This window comes from Theobroma cacao, chromosome 4 (assembly GCF_000208745.1).
Source record: "Theobroma cacao cultivar B97-61/B2 chromosome 4, Criollo_cocoa_genome_V2, whole genome shotgun sequence".
NCBI lineage: Eukaryota > Viridiplantae > Streptophyta > Magnoliopsida > Malvales > Malvaceae > Theobroma > Theobroma cacao.
The window spans coordinates 29,942,360-29,959,539 of NC_030853.1; the positions used below are offsets into that span (position 1 = coordinate 29,942,360).

The following is a 17,180-nucleotide window of genomic DNA, read 5'->3' on the forward strand; positions in this document are numbered from 1 at the left end:
AAATCACTCACCCTTTGTAAATATTCATTAGAACTATAATTACAATTTTTTGAAATAACTCTTATTGTTGAAAGCAAATAAGAGAAAAGACAAAAGGCAAGAACTTTAGCTATGTTGTTATTAACACAAATTTATAATTAAACATATCTGGGTTATGTGTTGTTATGGAAAATTTATAATTCTTTTTGTCAAAAAATTTATTTGATAGGATGTGTAATATTCATATTTATTAATTTTTTTAAAATTTTTACCTATTCGATGTGATTTTATTCAAGTATATTCTGATACAACTTTGTTACATAATTATATTCTTTTTTCAAAGATTAACTTATACAACATTTTTAAACTTTTTAATATCTGAAATGAAATTGAAATATTTTATTTTTTTTTCAAGCATTAAAAAGACTCATAATTAAATTTGGGAGGGGAAAAACACTAATTTAAGACAAAATGAGGGGTCTAAAAGATATTAATGCCCAATGATTCTGGATGAATCTGAAATTCCCCTCTTAATTGAAGTTTCTGTCCAGGTTCATTTTAAATATCTTCTTTTCGGTTGCAGATTCGCGTGTGGGTTTTTTAGGTAAAGAAGTGGTAGTACGAGACTAGAACTTGCAACTGCGGCTGTCAACATGAGCGCATCATCAGGTTCTGTTCAGAAAACAGAGGAAGAATGGCGGGCAATTCTGTCTCCGGAGCAGTTCCGGATTCTGCGCCAGAAAGGAACCGAGTAAAAACAAAATCCCATCATTGAATCTCATTAGTACATGTTTATTTTTCCTTCTTCGTTGTTTGGTTTTTAGAATCTCTGACATGTTTTAGAATCTGGGTATCTTTGTTTGTCCCATCAAACAATTCTTTGGATGGGAAAGCTTGTGTTTTTGGGGTCAATTTGATTGGGTTGACCTTGTCTCGAAATTTCAGATGGACTGTGAACATGTTGATTGCTTTAGATTTTTGTAATTTCTTATGCTAAATCTTAGAATTTCACCTGAAAAGTTGGTTTTGGTTCTCTTGTTGTGGTCATTTGTTGTCTTAAAATATGAAAAGGAGGAGGTATGGGGAAGAAACTGTGAAGAAGTCCCAAGCTGGTATCTGGTGGGAGAATATTTGATTAACAAAAGGATTTCAATTGGGGAAAAAGAAAGATTTTTTCCCCCAAAAGTTCTCTGTCTAATTTTGAAGAGTGGTGATTACAGATTCTTGTAACATTTGATATACTTGAATGGCAGTGGTGGATTTGTGTAATGTGAAAATAGTAGGCAATGCCCTTAGAAAAATGAGTTTCTAGCAAGTCAATGTCAATGGCTTTCTTTCTTTTGCACATGCTGCTGGTCTCACTGGGGTACTTGTCTTTGTTTCCTAATAATGTTTTGGAGATTGTGTCTCCTGTATTGACTTATCACTGTGGAAAGAGAGCTCAAAAATTGGTAGCAAGTTCTTGATTTATAAGTGATGACAAAGAGTTGTGCATTTTATGTAAGTCTAGAGACACTGGTTTGCATTGATGAAATCCTTGTTTTTTACCTTCTTCCCTTTCATGAACCTCACACTTCCTTCATGTCATTGTTGAAACATAAAATTTCCAAATTCCGAAGTCCTGAAAGTTAAAGTGTTTCCTTGATGATTATGAAACTATGATTTTTGTGAACGTGGAATCTTACTAGTTTTCTTGTGCTAACCTGATGAAATTCATGTAGCATCAGATACTTTGGTCTGGTGTGCTCATAGGTTGATGATGTGCAGGATGCGAGGAACTGGAGAATATGGCAAATTTTTTGATGAAGGGGTTTATAATTGTGCCGGTTGTGGGCAACCGCTTTACAAGTCCACAACCAAATTTGACTCTGGCTGTGGTTGGCCTGCTTTCTATGAGGGTTTCCCTGGGGCCATAAACCGCTCTGTGAGTTTCAAATTCTTTCTCATCCCCCATCCCCCCTTTTTCTCTCTCTCTTAGTATCATGCTAGTGTTATGCCTTTGATTGGATCCTAAACATGGAAACAACGATTTTGCAGCCTGATCCTGATGAGAGAAGAACTGAGATTACTTGTGCAGCTTGTGGGGGGCACTTGGGTCATGTTTTTAAAGGGGAGGGGTTCTCAGTGCCAACAGATGAACGCCACTGTGTCAACAGTGTTGCGATCAAGTTTGTTCCTGCTAATTCTGCTCCTCCCTGTGAGGAAAAAGTTGTTTCAGCATAAAGAACAAGCTGAAGTGTACAATTGTAACAAATAAATGAAATTGGTGAGTATAATTATGAGTGTGAAAACTGTAAACTAATTGTGCTGGTTTCCAATAAAGCCTCCTGACTTAATGATTATTTTGGGTTTTTTTTTTTTTTGACTTGAGGATAGGGGATTCGAATGCATCAACTAATGAGCCAAATGGTCTGGTGCTCATGACTATTTTGGTTATTTTTGAGCCTCTGTTTGACATTAAATGATTTTGTGCCATTCCTATCAATTCCCAAGTCATCTTTTGTGTGCATTAACAAGAGAATAACAGAACATTGTAAAAATTTTTTTTTTTTTATAATTAGGGGAGGGGGATTCGAATTTTGCTTTTTAATCAGGGAATCATGCACCAACTAATGAGTCAAATGTTCGGGTGCAGAACATTGTAGAAAGTTATTTGTTAAGCTTGTATACGATGAGATGTGATTGGATGGCTGTTTCTATTCTCTGGATCATCATGAACAATGCTGTGGTTGATTTGGAGGGGTTTGGAGGATAGAAGTGTATAGCACTATGTGAAATCGTCTTGGAATCACAGAGCCTGTATCATCTCGGTTGCGGTTGTGCCATGGGAACGGGTGGAACACAGATGGGAACTGATTGCCAGGAAGGACAGTGATTTTTTTTTTCTTGTTCAGAACAAAGGGGCTAAACAGCCCGACCAAATTACCAAGTGGAAAGACAATCACTAGAGATTAGCACAGACAAGTCCACAGGGGGAAACGAAATCCTATCAAGATGGCAACAACAGTCTTCGTCCTGTCATGCAATATAGATTAGATATATACATATGTATACACACACACACACATATATATATTGAAGGTGAGAAAAGGGAGATGGTTAGAATAGCTCTCAGCATAACCAGCGTTGGATGCTTTATAAGGCAAAGCACTAAAAGAGCTAATTGCTGCAGAACACCATTGCAGTTGAGCATTCCACAAGCATCGAAAAAGGGCGTTAGTCCCAATTCATCACATCAACCTTGCTCTGAATGTATATATCAGACCTTTGGTTTTGGCTAATGGACTGAAACGAGAGCAAACTTGCAAATACGGGGTCAAGTTTTTTCTATTCCTTGGAAAAGGGTTATAGCTTCAGTAATGGAGTAAAGAAATTAGATGTATGCCGTCATCAATGGAAATAGACCGACCACAGTACTACACCAATGCAACTCTGCAAGTTGACATCAAGACCAGTGGACAAGACAAAGTTTTGTGGTGCTCAAAGCAACTCTGCGATAGTACTTTGAAGTCGATGACAGTGTAACTAGTAATCCCCTACTTGCAACAGATTAAAAATTTCAGGGAAAAAGAAACAAAGATTGAACAAACAGCAGCAAAAATACCCGCCAAAATCCTGTATTAGGGTTTTCTTAGTTTCCCAATTATAAAAATGAAGCCTTTACCATTTAAATCATTCCAAGTTTTCTACTTTATAAAGTCTTAAATTTCAGAGTTTTCAAACCCATTTCAAGTCCGAGAACAAAAACAGAGTCTCAAAAAAATGAGGGGCAGAAAGAAAGCAGCGATCAATCCATCAAGCAGCAGCAAAGGCGGAGGAGGAGTTGTAGGACATGAACCAACCGCCAATCCTTGCAACTTCTTTCAACTCCCACGCCGTACAATCTTTGACATTTTCTCAAGGCTTCCCATCAACACCCTTTTCCATTGCAGGTGCGTTTGCAAGAGATTCCTCTGTTTCATTTCTGATCCTGAATTTGCAAGGCTCCACCTTTCAAGATCACCCCTTTGCATTTTAATCAAAACCATGCCACTCCAAAATGCTTCGAAGAGGCTCCAGTTAGCCCAAGTTGAAGCCGATGTTGCAAATTGCCAGGTCATGAAAATGAACTTCACTCCCAAATCAAACGTACCCACTTGCGATATTTCTCATATGAATGCATGCAATGGCTTGCTTTGTTTAGTTGGAGCTGAAAAAGATTCTTCCTTTTATGTTTGTAACCCAATTTTGGGTGAATTTATCACAATTCAACCACCTTATAAGGGTAGGCATAGAGGTACTTTCTGGGGACTTGGTTATTCAGCTGTGACTAATCAATACAAAGTTTTGCAAAGCTATTATCCAGCAATCGAATCGGCTGAACGTCATGTAGTGGCTGAGATATACACCATTGGGACTGGTTCATGGAGAAGCATTGGAAATGCACCTACTGACACTGTTGCTTTACCTTTCAATGCTTTTTTGAATGGAACTCTTCACTGGTTTCCTTGTACTCCAAATGGTAGTGAATTTATACATTCTTTTGACTTTGAGACTGAGCAGTTTGGGACACTTCCCCCACCTGATCATTTTCGTGAAGAGGATAAGAAATTTACAAATTACGCCAGGATTGGAGTGCTAGGAGGTTGTCTGTTTATAATTTACTTCACAAATTCGATACGATTTGACATTTGGGTTATGAAGGAGTATGGTGTCAAGGAGTCTTGGACCAAACAGTTTGTTATTGAAAATTTGTACCCAAAGCAAGGCAGCTGGGACTTCTATGAACCAATGGTTGTTTTGAACAATGGAGAAATCTTGATGTTGTACAATAATGATGCAGTAGTTTGTTACAATCAGAAGAGGAGAAATCTTCGAGGAACTAAATTTTTCCGGACTCGCTCACAGTTTGATGCAATTGCTTACATCCCTTGCTTTGTTTCTCTTTACAATGTTGCAAAAGGAGAGCAAATTTCAAGGTACTATAATACAAGCCTGAAATTGGCATATGCTTCATCAATTTAGAATTTCAGCCAAAGAACTGATAGCTTAGACTTCAGCTAATGATTTTGGTGAGATAGATGTCTTGAAATTGGACTTTTTTTTTCGCCGGTATGAAATGCTCATGCATTTGCTTTGTTTCAAATGAGTGGCAATAGATATTTTCTTCTCAGAAGTTGATTGATTTGTTTCCTTGGTGCTATAGTATATTTCATGATGCAGAGTTCTGTTGATTCAAGAATACATACCATGAAGTTTGCATCATATACAACTAAACTCAACATAGCAATGCACTTTAGTACTAGGATTACAGTGATTTGGGAATTTTCTTTCATCACCTGCTGCTTGACTATATCTTTGGTTGTTGACATAATATTAAAACTGCTGGTCTGAAGAAAATGCCTTTCATGCCATTTTAGTGATAGACAGAGCTTTAGCCATTTGAAGCTAGTGGTTTATTTATAAAATGCAGTTTCTGGATAATTTAACACATGCTTGCTTGATGCTTGAGATGTTAGATTGAGACATGAACCTTGTCTGTTTTTTTCTGGACACTTGTTCTAATTGATTTTCTTCCACGTACAAATCCATATGGTTCTATTCCCCATATTACATGGTTAATTAATAAGCTAAAATGTTATTAATATATAGGATCCAAGGCACCAGAGAATACGAAAAGCTCTGTACAGAAGAATTCCAAGATTGTGCTGGCTGTGGAGCACCACTCATTAACCCTGGCTATAGTTTTCCAGCTTTTGGTGCTCCCTGTGGAGCTGTAAATTACCCTGTAAGTTATATTGTTTCCTTGAATTTTTATATGAGTCTCACATTTAATATGCATTGGTTGTGATTTAATGAAACATAAAAAGTAAAATTTTCAGGAAGATTTATGTGCAAGAAACTCGGAGATCATATGTACAGCTTGTGACAAACACCAAGCTGCTCCTTTGAAATCTTTTCTGACCCTAGGGAGTCTATGAAGAGGAAAATGGTAATTAATAAATGAGGAGCCATTTTGACTATGGTATCAACTAAGTCCTTTGGAATTTTTATTATGAGTTCCGGCATTGAACACTATGCCCGATTTGCGATGTATTACTAAATCGGCTGTTACTGCTGTTGGTGCTTGTAAATATCGAGACATCTTCCTGTTGAAGGAGGGAAAGATTAGTATGCTAATAGAAGAGTAGATATGCTTCCAAAATAAATAGAGAACTGCCCAGTTTTCAGGCCTTGAAGTAATATTTTCAGTCCTCTTATATCCCCAGAAACAGACCTTTCAGGGCCATTGACCATTGTAGCTTAGAAACTAGGGAGAGCATTCATGGCATTCAAGTCATTTAAGATGTGGCATCCATTTGCTACCATTCAAAAGAGAAATAGGGGATGCCAATCAATCTTCCACCTGCAGCTGAATCCTCTCACCTGAAGAAAGTCAGGGCACTTGACAATCAACCCTTGTTTATCCGAGGATCATTTTAATGGTTAATTAGATTGAAGTAGCCATTTGTGAATTTCGACCTTCAATGGAGATTATGGTAGTTTTATTCTTTGAGAAACTTTATCAGCAGTTCAGCAACATTCTGCTGGTATGAATTCAGGTTGGAACCTGGAACCTGAAACATAAAGCTACTAGTACATCTTACTGATAAATGCATGTAAAGGCTCTTCCTCTTGACCTTGGTTAACTAAAACAAATAAAATCTCAAACATAAAAAAGTCTGACAATTAGCTCTTGTTAGTCTTTGGAAAGAAGTGCAGCTGCCTCATGAAAGAATCAGAATTTAGAATACTTATCAATGTTATTTTTGAGTTTCTTTCCATGAATATTCCTCATCAAAATCCCATTTCAAAAAAAAAAAAAACCTTCATTTGTCAAATTAGATTAATTCAGCCATATTTCATTAAAAGCAACAAAGATAATTTTGAACTAGGGTTCATAAAATAAGTTGAATTTGTTAAAAATTATTGCAAAAAATTCTTGGGTAAACAATTTTATGAAGCCCATATATGCCAAATAGCCCATCAAAGGTAGCCCTGCATCTAGAGCCCGCCCACAATCCCGCTACCAAGTTCACCTTTCAACCCCATAACTGAGGCTTACCTAGGAACAGTTCTCTCCTACCTCTTCCCTCCTTAAAAGCTTAAATTCATCAAAGAAAAAAGTGGGAAAAATAGTAGTGGGCAAAAAAAATTTTCATGGATGGCGAAAAGATAAAAAGAGGATCGGGGTCCCCAAAGAGGGTTGAAAAAGAAGAAACAGAATGGCAGTTGACAGATTTCCCATCGAGTATCATCGTGGAGATATTCTTAAGGCTTCCTGTAAAGGCCCTCGGCAAATGCAGGTGCGTCTGCAAAACTTGGTTTCGTATAATTTCTGATCCACAGTTTGCCAAACTTCACCTTTCAATATCACCCATTTGCATCTTGATAAAAAGAAACCGCATAAGCGCCAACCGAGGATATTGCATTTATCCCAGGTGGTAGAGGATTCTGGCACAAACCGCTTCTGGTTCGAGAACATGAATTTCGCAAAACAATTTGACTTACAGAACTATGAATGTGACCTTGTCAATTCTTGCAATGGGTTGGTTTGCCTATCCGGGGTTCAAGAGGGATCAATCTATGTATGCAACCCAGTTTTAGGTGAGTACATTACTATTCCGGTGCCTGATGATTATGGGAGATATAATAAATCTTTTGCTTTAGGCTTCAATGTCAGAACTAATGAATTCAAGGTGTTACATACTTTTAAAGTGCTGCCGTATCTACTAGAGGCTGAAATATACACTCTGGGTACAGGATCATGGAGAAGCATTGGAAATGCACTTGGTGAAATTAGTTCCTTGAGTTTTTAACACTTTCTTGCATGAAACTCTTCATTGGGCTACTGAAAATAACCTTGCTGTTTGTTGTTATGGTGCAATTACTTGTTTTGACTTTGAGAAGGACCTGTTAGGAGAAGTTCCTGCACCGCCTCAATTCAAATTAGACATGCTTTCATTCGATCGTTTGAGGTTGGGGGTGTTTGATGGCTGTCTATCTGCATGTTGTTATCGTGCCAACGGTGCTTGGGAATTAGAAATTTGCGTTACGAAGGACTATGGTGTCAAGGAATCCTGGACTACACAGTTTCGAATAAATCCTTATGTGACTGACTGCAAGACTGACTACTATTATCCACTAATCTTTTTGAAGAATGGGGAAATCCTGATTTCCTTCAATGATGAGTTTGTAGTTTGCTACAATCTGGAAAAAGGAAGCCTTCGAGACACTAGAATTTTTCGAACCATGGGAGAATTCACCACAATTGGATACACCCCATGCTTTGTTTCACTGGATGATTTTGCTAAAGGAGAACAGATATCAAGGTATCCTACTATAATCCTTGCATCTGTTAGTGTATATTGGATGCATCTTTATATTCCTTTCGAACTCAATCATAAGTCTTCTTGGTACAAGGATTTGACTATTTGTGTTAAAAATCATGTCCTTTAATAAGTTGTGTGTAGAAGTATGAATTTGAAACAGGGTAAACAGGGTTGAATTTACACCAAACATTGTCAGTTCATGCTTCTTAGATCACCCCTTTGCAAATTGTGCACCTCTTGAATGACTGGCATGACACTTTGATATTATCCAGGAAGAGAAGCAGTGGGAAGGATGGCAGCACCTGCTTTTGACAAGGTCTTCTGTAAAAGTCACTGTGAGTTTCCTTTGTTATACTCTGATTTGTTCATACTAGGATCTATAAGTTGATAATTTCCTTTACCCAGTTGTTGGTTGCAATTTCGCAATCATGGAATGACAACCTTTCAGCCAAGTCAAGGACTCAAGGGAAGGGAACTTAGCATCCTTTTAGCGGTTAGCTACGGGCAGTTAAAGCTGTGATATCAAAGTGAAAGTCTTGGAGAACAAACAGAGCAATCCCGTTGTGAAGTTCCATTTTTGAGAAATCTTCATTTACCCTATTAAGTTTATATGAAGGGTTTTGTTGATGTTTTGATTTACCTTCATTACATTGTTAATTATAGTAAGTAACACCGTTTCTGTGAAGACCAAAAATGCAGATAAAGTTATAATTACATTGTTCTTTTGATATGACTGGAAACTTTCATTTTAATTTTTAAAGCAGCTATTAGATGCTGCAACTTCTATTCATCAAGCTCTTTTTATTTTTGAACTATGTTGAATGATGAAATTCATTTTTCCTTTTCCCCCACAACATCTTTCTAGGTTAGATGTTAACTATGCCCATTACAACAACCTAAAGTTTACCTGGGTTCTTCTTTCTCCATCCTGGAGAAGTGGATATGATTTCCTGTTCCATTGTTGTAACTTCTCCCTTATGAAAGGAAAACCAGCCCATTGTGCTACTTTGTTAAACAATTACTCTCAACTTTTAAATTTTGTTTTTCTCATAAAATTAAAAGTATTTTTGGTATTTTAAGCTTTCTGCATTATACTTCAGAGCAAGATTATATTTAATTCTGATTAAATAAAGATTATTTTTAAAGGGACAGTAAGGATGGCAGGCAGTAATGTCACCAGGCAGAGAGGTCCTATGTTTCTATTCTGATTCATTTCATTCTAGAATCTATAAGTTAATTATTTCATTTCATGTTGTTGGTTAAGCTAAACCAAGAGTCAAGGAGGAACTGAGAACATATTTGCAGTAAAAATCATGTTATCAAAGATTACAGGCTCCCAGTACCAACAGAGAAATTCCCCTGAGGAGTTTTTTTGTAGTTTATGAAGGATTCTATTCACCCAGTTGCTAAAGTAATACATTTTCTATGAAGGCCAAAATGCAAATGCAGATTGACAAGTTAAGATTTGGTAGAACAATAGGATAAATTCTCATAAGATATCTTCTACAAAGTACTTGTCAAGATCAAAGAAACATGGAGTCCATTAATAGCTGTTGCATTACATTTCTCAGCCCAATCAACAACAAAAATCAAAACTTTGCTCAGAATTTGTGAACTTGTGAAGCAATTTTCCTCAATCTTACAGCAAAAAATTTCACTTCCCTTTGCTATTCTTCCTCCTCTCGTTGCATGCCTTCAAAGCTTGAACCTCTGTCAAAAAACAGAAACTTGGTCAAGGAGCCAAGTTTTCCAACTGGGTTTATTACCAGCAACAAGAAAATGAAGGAGTTTAAAGCATACCCATTTGACAAGACTTCCAATTCCTGTTGCTGTTAACAAGACAATCCTGCAAACATATGCAGTGAAAATTTAACAAAAAAAGGGTTTAAACTAGGGTTTTAGAGTGGTTTAAAGAACCAAAAAAAAAAAAGAGAATATTTTATTTACTTGCAGGGACAAGTAGGGAGCAGAGCATTCCTCGAGCTGCTTCACATTCTCATCGTCGTCAGTGGCGTCGTCTTGGTGGAGCGCCGCTTGCTGCGGTTGAGACAGGGGCGGAGATTTTGGCGGTGGCGCTTCTTGGTCCATTTTTTTTTGGGGGGTGCGGGGGGGTGGTGTGGGGTTGTTGTAGCGTGTGGTTTAGCTCTTTTTGGTCTTCGGTCAAAACCATTAGGCTTAAACCGTTTTTAATTGAAAAAAGAAAAAAAACAATTAATAAATTCTAATAAAAAATCAAGTTTATATTATATATATAACATTAACTCAAAAGTTTTTAAATTATTAATAATTTTTAATATAAAAATAATGCTCAATTTAAAATTAAGACAATGTGTAAATGGTTTGTTGAAATCATCACGTCAATCAATTAAAACTCAATTTTCTTTATAAGAAGTTTCAAGTTCCAAATTTTCAAAGCTTTTGTGTTTTTCAACTTAACTACAATACAAAACATTGAAAATTTTAGAGAGTCATGATCCCTTTTTTTAATTAAGAAAATAATATTCAAATTTTAGTCTCTAAATAAAGGATCATGCACCAAATATTCACGTTGAAAAGTCATGATACTTATATCTAAAATCGTTACAACTTTAATGTTAATTGTTATTATCTGTTCATGTCTTAATTAAGGTTATTAAGACATGTTATATATCACATGAGCAAAAAGTATCAACTATCATAATACGTAAAAAAAAAATTTCAAATATTAAAAAATTTTTAAATAAGTTTTTAACTTTTTATTATATTTAATTAAGTTGATATTTTTATTTTAAATCAAATAAGACTTTATGATTAACAATTGATTAACTGTCGTCAGTCAAAACATCACATGCTATTTTTATATCACATGATGTTGTCGTGACATATTTGTATATCATAATAAATAGTAATATAACAGCTGATATAGTATTTTCACGCATCATCTCAATATCACATTAACGTCATGTTGATATAAAAATGATGAATAATGTTTTGATTAGTGATAATTAATAATGTGATATAAGTATAAAAATTTATTTAAAATTTATAAATAGTTTATAATATTTTTAAAATATTATTATTTTAAAATTTTATTAAAATTAAGGATTTGTGTGATACACAAATTTAAAAATAATTTTTTTATGTTCAATAAGTAAAATAATTCAACAACTTTTTTTTAAATATAAGTTTATAAAATTTATGTTTAGCCTACCTTTATTGAATTCCTTCCATAAATTAGGCAAAACAATTAATAACAAAAAAAATTTTGATCATAAATGTTACATTTAAGGATAAAATACCCTTACGTATTAATTTTTTTTATCAAAATTACATATAAATCTATTAGTTTTTAAAACAGATACTTTATTTAAAAAAATATTTTTTACTGGACAGTTAAATTAACCGTGTTTTTATCAAATTAATGACAGGATAATGATACAAAGATAATTTTCCCTTAATTGATTTTTTATTTATTAAAAAAAAAGCTCCCCATTTGGGGAGCACAGGCCGGTGGGAAGCATCGATCCATTTTTTTTTAAAATAATAATAATTTTTTAAATTAATAAAAAAATATTTTTGTTTTTTTATATTTTTTGTTAACAATATTTATACTATTAAAATAGAGTGTTTATTTTAAAATTAATAAATTTGTTTAAAATTTTGATTAAAACTTAATAAGTACGAATATTTTACCTTAAATTTAACTTAATATGATGTTAAAACAATTTAAAATAATAAATTTATTTGTACTTTTCAAAATTCTTTGTAAAAATAAATGAATGATATTTTTTAATTCCATTTTATTTTTTTAAAAAATGAATAAAAATCTAAATCAGGTGTAATTTTCCTTAACCATGGTTAGATTAGGACAGCGAAATTGCCAACCATGGTTCCACAGACAAAAAAAAAAAAAAATTGTCCAAACCAAAATTATTTATCTAGAGAGTGACAGAGAGACCTTCAATGCAGGTAAAATAAATTAAAAGAAAATAAACCCAAAAAACTTAAAAAAAAAAAAAAGAGAAGAGTTGCTTCTTTTCTATATATATGTATTCTCTTACCTTTCACCGATGGTCTGAGATTCGTCTTACCTTTGATTTTTGCTTCAACAAATAAGTTTTATAATCCGGGTATGTATTTCGATTACCGAAATCAAATCATAAATCAAATAAAAGGATCTTTTGTTGCCTCAGTAGTTACTCAATCGATTTTTTTTTTTTGGATTTTTTTTCTTGATCTGTTGGCTTATTTTTAATTTTGGATTATATATTAAAAATTGATAGATAGAATAAAAATTTTGCAGTTTTACTTAGTGGGTAATTTGCTAATGCATTGATTAATTCTAGAATCCGGTAGTCTTCCTTTTTTTTTTTAATTGATTGCTTTTTTCTTTTGTTGCAGAATTTTGATTTTTGGTGATTTTAATTTTGATACTTGAGATATAAAGGTACGGTTGTTATCCTTTTTTATTTTTTTGGTTTGAATGTGTAATTTGATATTATTACTATGTCTAGTTTGATAGTGTATGATCTAATGAGCTGATTAAGTTGGATTTTGTAGTGCATATTATATTTTTTGTTGGGTTTGGTGAAATGGGTCATTGGATAGTTTAGTTTTTGCATTGAGGATTGATAGATAGTTTGATAAATGTAATTGGATTGTTGGTTTTTCTGGATGCAGCTTGAAAATGGCATCAATGGTTCTTAACGGTAGTAGTAGTAGTCAAGTGTCTCCCTTGATATCAATTCAAGAAAAAGGTAGCAGGAATAAGAGAAAGTTCCGGGCTGATCCGCCTTTAGGCGATCCAAATAAGATTATACCTTCACCTCAAAATGAGTATCCAAGTTATGAATTTTGTGCTGAGAAGTTTGAAATCACCCCAGTCCATGGTCAAGCTAGTGCATGTGACTTGTGCGGTGTTAACCAAGATCATTCAGATGGATTAAAACTTGACCTGGGATTGTCCAGCATGGTAGGTTCTTCTGAGGTTGGGCCAAGCCAGCCTAGAGAGGAAATAGAAGCAGATGAATATCAAGATGCTGATTGGAGTGATCTCACAGAATCTCAGCTAGAAGAACTTGTTTTAAGCAATTTGGATGCAATATTCAAGAGTGCAATAAAGAAAATTGTTGCTTGTGGTTACACAGAAGAAATTGCTACTAAGGCAGTCTTGAGGTCTGGCCTTTGTTATGGTTGTAAAGATACTGTTTCAAATATAGTGGATAATACCTTAGCATTTCTTAGAAGTGGCCAAGACATCAACTCTTCCAGGGACCACTGTTTTGAGGATCTACAGCAGCTGGAAAAGTATATATTAGCAGAACTGGTTTGTGTTCTTCGAGAGGTTCGGCCTTTCTTCAGCACTGGGGATGCAATGTGGTGCTTGTTGATTTGTGACATGAATGTATCGCATGCTTGTGCTATGGATGGTGACCCATTGAGTGGTTTTGTTGGCGACGAAGCTTCCAATGGGAGTTCTTCTACTTCTAACCTGTTGAAGACAGAAGCTAAAAGTTCTGATATGAATTTTCCTAATCCTTGTAAACCTGTTCCTTGCATTCCTTGTTCTCATAGTTCTCTTCCAAAGGCACCATCTATGGGAGTCAATAGCACAACAAAATCTAAGAATTCCCTTGTTCTAAGTGGTATAGTCTCAGAGAAAGAGGGAACAAGCTCCATTTCTGATAGTGCAGATAAAACTTTCTGTGCAGCAGGAACATCTCAGTCTTCAACACAGGAAGAAAAGTTTGTGGGGAGTAGAAAGATTCACTCTACCAAGAGGGAATACATTCTTCGGCAGAAGTCACTTCATCTGGAGAAAAACTACAGGACATATGGAACTAGAGGGTCATCGAGAGCTAAACTGAGTGGTTTGGGAGGTTTAATATTGGACAAGAAACTAAAATCTGTCTCTGACTCTGCAGCTGTCAATATAAAAAATGCATCCTTGAAAATTAAGGCAATGGGAGCTGATATCCCTCAAGATAATGGGAGTCACAATCTTTCTGTCAATTCGGGACCCTCTTCTTCTGCAACATTTTGCTTAGATAATGGTAATAATATTTCTGCATTGCCTAAGACCAATATAGCAACCACTTCACCCCAAGTAAACATGCCACCTGCGTTACTACCTATCAATAACCCACCTGCATTATCAACTGCTGATACTGAGCTTTCGCTCTCACTGCCCACCAAAAGCAACTCAATTGTAGTGCCTCCTGTTTCTCATTGTGAGTCTGCTAATTTGAGCTATGCTGGGATGCCATATGATAAATCCCTGGGGCAGTGGGTCCCTCAGGATAAGAAGGATGAGATGATTCTGAAGCTGGTCCCTAGGGTGCGGGAACTGCAAAATCAGCTCCAGGAATGGACAGAATGGGCCAATCAAAAGGTTATGCAAGCTGCTCGTCGACTAAGTAAGGACAAAGCTGAACTTAAGACTTTGAGGCAAGAGAAAGAAGAAGTTGAACGGCTCAAGAAAGAGAAATCAACTTTGGAGGATAACACTTTGAAGAAGCTTGTTGAGATGGAGAGTGCTTTGAGTAAGGCTAGTGGGCAGGTGGATGGTGCTAATGCTACTGTGCGCAGGCTTGAGGTGGAAAATGCAGCACTACGGCAGGAGATGGAGGCTGCAAAATTACGTGCAGCTGAGTCTGCAGCTAGCTGTCAGGAGGTGTCGAAGAGAGAGAAAAAAACACTAATGAAAGTTCAGTCTTGGGAGAAGCAGAAAACCTTTTTCCAGGAAGAGCTCATGACTGAAAAGCGTAAGGTTGCCCAGCGGTTGCAGGAACTACAGCAGGCTAAAGTTCTCCAAGAACAGCTTGAGGTATGTAAGTTTAATTTCCAAGCATTTCTTTATCTCTTCTTTCTCTCCCCCAATTTTCTCCTCGTAGAAACAAGAGGTAATCCTTGATATACTATAAATTTATAATAAATTTCTACCAGCAGCTTTGTAAACATGAGACATGGTGAGGAAAGCATCCGATACTTGATGTAGACAAGTCAGATTTCTGAGAATCATCCTCACATTGTAATGTTTTGACATCTTGCATATTTTGAATGGTCAAAAGAAGTTGCCAAACTGCTCCAGAGAGGTAGTTCATAGATGGGATTGTGAAAAGTGTTTTAATGAATTGACACCAATTCTGGAGTCCCCAAATTGGAAGTGTTGAATCTAAAACTTTTGCATGGCATTCTCTAGGTGTCATGTATTCCATGTAGTTGGTGTGACATTCACATCAAATAAGTGTGGCAGACACAATTGGGATACTCCTTTGAGATGGCAAACGAATATGGTAAATGCATGTAAAGGGTTCTTGTGCATCTAATGTGCACAAAAGATCTGTTTTGGCTAGTAAAAGGTAATGCAAATGCAAAGAAAAGGAGTCTGGGTATTTTCAGATTGTCCATTCTATTACATGCCAGAAGAGTATAGGTTGCCAATATATCTTCACATTCGTGGGCCAATTCTATACTTTATGTTTTAAGTTATACACGTTTCCAACTATTTATTACTACCTTTTTTTTTGTTTCCAAATTTTCGGAAGAAAATTGGACAGAAAGTAGTAGTCACTACATCCTAGCTCTGATTTCATATTATGCCCTAGCATTTGGGTGTGGAGTTGTCCTATAGCATATTCACTTCACCTTACACATATTTCCACAATTTTTCAAGCTGCTTCCGAGAGTTTTTTTATTTGTTTTCTAACTGACTGGATATAACATATCAAATGTATGGTTTCAAGCCACAATTATGTCAGGACTTTGAAGGTACGCTGCTAGTTTGTTAAAAAACAAAGGGATCCCTTGCTTGTCTGAGTAGGTGTTTCTTGTAATTATGGCTTATGCTATTGCCCTGTTCTCATTGGAAAGGAAAACTATCTCAGGCTAGATGGCAACAGGAAGAGAAGGCAAAGGAAGAAGTACTTACTCAGGCTAGTTCAATAAGAAAGGAAAGAGAACAAATTGAGGCTTCAGCAAAATCAAAGGAGTTAATGATTAAGTCAAAAGCAGAAACCAGTTTGCAGAAGTACAAAGAGGATATTCAGAAACTTGAAAAGGAAATCTCTCAATTGAGACTGAAGACAGACTCTTCCAAAATTGCTGCACTTCGAAGGGGCATTGATGGAAGCTATGTGGGCAGATTTATAGACAGCAAATATGGCATGGCTCAAAAGGAGTCTCAAACCCCTTTTATCTCAGAAGTTGTGACAGATTTCCAAGACTTCTCAGGAAGAGGAGGTGTGAAACGTGAACGTGAGTGTGTGATGTGCCTGTCAGAGGAGATGTCTGTGGTTTTTATCCCATGTGCTCATCAGGTTGTTTGTACTACATGCAATGAGCTCCATGAGAAACAAGGGATGAAGGACTGTCCTTCTTGTAGGAGTCCCATCCAGCGGCGTATTCCTGTACGTTATGCTCGCTCTTAATTTTAATCTTGAAGTGAGTTGAGTGTTCTGAATAATGTTTGTGGGACTCCTTTGAATTGAATAATGCATTTGAGTTGCACCTTTTGAGAGTTGAGACATTTAAGTTGCATTACGGTGCAAGATGATGCTTCATTTTGTTTTCCCCCTTATTTCAAGTGGTTATAAGAGTTAATTAGTTTAACATACTAAGCTAGACAGAAGGCAGGTCTAAAGTATGTGATTCTCTGTGAGTTTCTTTAGTATTTACTGGAATACTTTCTAAGGGGTAGCTCTGACTACCGAGATACAGGTTAAACCCGTATGATATTCACTATCAATTGATGAACAATAAAGCAACTTTCAAGCTGCACCTGAAGTTAATTACATATTGCATTTTTTTTTTTATAATTGGGGGAGGGAGAATTCGAACTCTGCTCTCTAGGCAGGGGATCATGCACCAACC

The 17,180-nt window shown here is 35.8% G+C and overlaps 5 protein-coding genes across 13 annotated transcripts; 4 read left to right on the forward strand and 1 right to left on the reverse strand.

The window, feature by feature from the left end:
* LOC18603382 (peptide methionine sulfoxide reductase B5) lies at nucleotides 453–2,321 on the forward strand. Its single transcript, XM_007035316.2, has 3 exons — nucleotides 453–730; nucleotides 1,747–1,903; nucleotides 2,017–2,321. Exons 1-3 carry the CDS (start codon nucleotides 633–635, stop codon nucleotides 2,200–2,202), a joined length of 441 nt encoding a protein of 146 aa, XP_007035378.1. The 5' UTR covers nucleotides 453–632; the 3' UTR covers nucleotides 2,203–2,321.
* LOC18603383 (F-box protein At3g07870) lies at nucleotides 2,670–6,500 on the forward strand. Of its 2 annotated transcripts, none has more exons than XM_018119973.1 (3): nucleotides 2,670–4,937; nucleotides 5,611–5,746; nucleotides 5,841–6,500. In XM_018119973.1, exons 1-3 carry the CDS (start codon nucleotides 3,742–3,744, stop codon nucleotides 5,937–5,939), a joined length of 1,431 nt encoding a protein of 476 aa, XP_017975462.1. In that variant the 5' UTR covers nucleotides 2,670–3,741; the 3' UTR covers nucleotides 5,940–6,500. The 2 variants fall into 2 exon arrangements, with proteins under 2 accessions (XP_017975462.1, XP_017975463.1); XM_018119974.1 differs by having other exon boundaries at nucleotides 5,829–5,922.
* On the forward strand, nucleotides 7,215–9,114 carry LOC18603384. Of its 5 annotated transcripts, none has more exons than XR_001927639.1 (5): nucleotides 7,215–7,304; nucleotides 7,440–7,791; nucleotides 7,909–8,330; nucleotides 8,603–8,665; nucleotides 8,779–9,113. XR_001927639.1 is itself a non-coding variant. In XM_018119976.1 (5 exons), the coding sequence occupies exons 1-4, from the start codon at nucleotides 7,224–7,226 to the stop codon at nucleotides 8,640–8,642; spliced, it is 699 nt and encodes a 232-aa protein (XP_017975465.1). In that variant the 5' UTR covers nucleotides 7,221–7,223; the 3' UTR covers nucleotides 8,643–8,665; nucleotides 8,736–9,114. The 5 variants fall into 5 exon arrangements, 2 of the variants coding, with proteins under 2 accessions (XP_017975465.1, XP_017975464.1); XR_001927638.1 differs by having other exon boundaries at nucleotides 7,440–7,605; nucleotides 7,762–8,330; nucleotides 8,779–9,112; XR_001927640.1 differs by having other exon boundaries at nucleotides 7,440–7,605; nucleotides 8,779–9,112.
* On the reverse strand, nucleotides 9,795–10,492 carry LOC18603385. The gene is made up of 3 exons (XM_018119277.1): nucleotides 10,278–10,492; nucleotides 10,131–10,176; nucleotides 9,795–10,040 (listed from the first exon to the last, which is right to left on the reverse strand). The coding sequence occupies exons 1-3, from the start codon at nucleotides 10,416–10,418 to the stop codon at nucleotides 9,985–9,987; spliced, it is 243 nt and encodes an 80-aa protein (XP_017974766.1). The 5' UTR covers nucleotides 10,419–10,492; the 3' UTR covers nucleotides 9,795–9,984.
* Nucleotides 12,308–16,931, forward strand: LOC18603386 (putative E3 ubiquitin-protein ligase RF298). 4 transcript variants are annotated; one of them, XM_018119966.1, is made up of 4 exons: nucleotides 12,308–12,439; nucleotides 12,711–12,756; nucleotides 12,990–15,135; nucleotides 15,258–15,442. In XM_018119966.1, exons 3-4 carry the CDS (start codon nucleotides 12,997–12,999, stop codon nucleotides 15,279–15,281), a joined length of 2,163 nt encoding a protein of 720 aa, XP_017975455.1. In that variant the 5' UTR covers nucleotides 12,308–12,439; nucleotides 12,711–12,756; nucleotides 12,990–12,996; the 3' UTR covers nucleotides 15,282–15,442. The 4 variants fall into 4 exon arrangements, with proteins under 4 accessions (XP_017975455.1, XP_007035384.2, XP_017975454.1 ...); XM_007035322.2 differs by lacking the exon at nucleotides 15,258–15,442 and adding an exon at nucleotides 16,182–16,711 and having other exon boundaries at nucleotides 12,309–12,439; XM_018119965.1 differs by lacking the exon at nucleotides 15,258–15,442 and adding an exon at nucleotides 16,196–16,931 and having other exon boundaries at nucleotides 12,313–12,439.

What these genes read in the sequence shown, in the direction of transcription:
- LOC18603382 (XM_007035316.2), top strand. Translation starts at nt 633, where the DNA reads ATGAGCGCATCATCAGGTTCTGTTCAGAAAACAGAGGAAGAATGGCGG. An exon ending in CTGCGCCAGAAAGGAACCGA is followed by an intron (nt 731 to 1,746) that starts GTAAAAACAAAA and finishes GATGATGTGCAG; the next exon opens with GATGCGAGGAACTGGAGAAT. An exon ending in CTGGGGCCATAAACCGCTCT is followed by an intron (nt 1,904 to 2,016) that starts GTGAGTTTCAAA and finishes ACGATTTTGCAG; the next exon opens with CCTGATCCTGATGAGAGAAG.
- LOC18603386 (XM_018119965.1), top strand. Translation starts at nt 12,997, where the DNA reads ATGGCATCAATGGTTCTTAACGGTAGTAGTAGTAGTCAAGTGTCTCCC. An exon ending in TTCTCCAAGAACAGCTTGAG is followed by an intron (nt 15,136 to 16,195) that starts GTATGTAAGTTT and finishes AAACTATCTCAG; the next exon opens with GCTAGATGGCAACAGGAAGA.
- LOC18603384 (XM_018119976.1), top strand. Translation starts at nt 7,224, where the DNA reads ATGGCAGTTGACAGATTTCCCATCGAGTATCATCGTGGAGATATTCTT. An exon ending in TGTATGCAACCCAGTTTTAG is followed by an intron (nt 7,606 to 7,918) that starts GTGAGTACATTA and finishes AGGACCTGTTAG; the next exon opens with GAGAAGTTCCTGCACCGCCT. An exon ending in AAAGGAGAACAGATATCAAG is followed by an intron (nt 8,331 to 8,602) that starts GTATCCTACTAT and finishes GATATTATCCAG; the next exon opens with GAAGAGAAGCAGTGGGAAGG.
- LOC18603383 (XM_018119973.1), top strand. Translation starts at nt 3,742, where the DNA reads ATGAGGGGCAGAAAGAAAGCAGCGATCAATCCATCAAGCAGCAGCAAA. An exon ending in AAAGGAGAGCAAATTTCAAG is followed by an intron (nt 4,938 to 5,610) that starts GTACTATAATAC and finishes ATTAATATATAG; the next exon opens with GATCCAAGGCACCAGAGAAT. An exon ending in GTGGAGCTGTAAATTACCCT is followed by an intron (nt 5,747 to 5,840) that starts GTAAGTTATATT and finishes TAAAATTTTCAG; the next exon opens with GAAGATTTATGTGCAAGAAA.
- LOC18603385 (XM_018119277.1), bottom strand. Translation starts at nt 10,418, where the DNA reads ATGGACCAAGAAGCGCCACCGCCAAAATCTCCGCCCCTGTCTCAACCG. An exon ending in CTCCCTACTTGTCCCTGCAA is followed by an intron (nt 10,177 to 10,277) that starts GTAAATAAAATA and finishes ATATGTTTGCAG; the next exon opens with GATTGTCTTGTTAACAGCAA. An exon ending in TTGGAAGTCTTGTCAAATGG is followed by an intron (nt 10,041 to 10,130) that starts GTATGCTTTAAA and finishes GTTTTTTGACAG; the next exon opens with AGGTTCAAGCTTTGAAGGCA.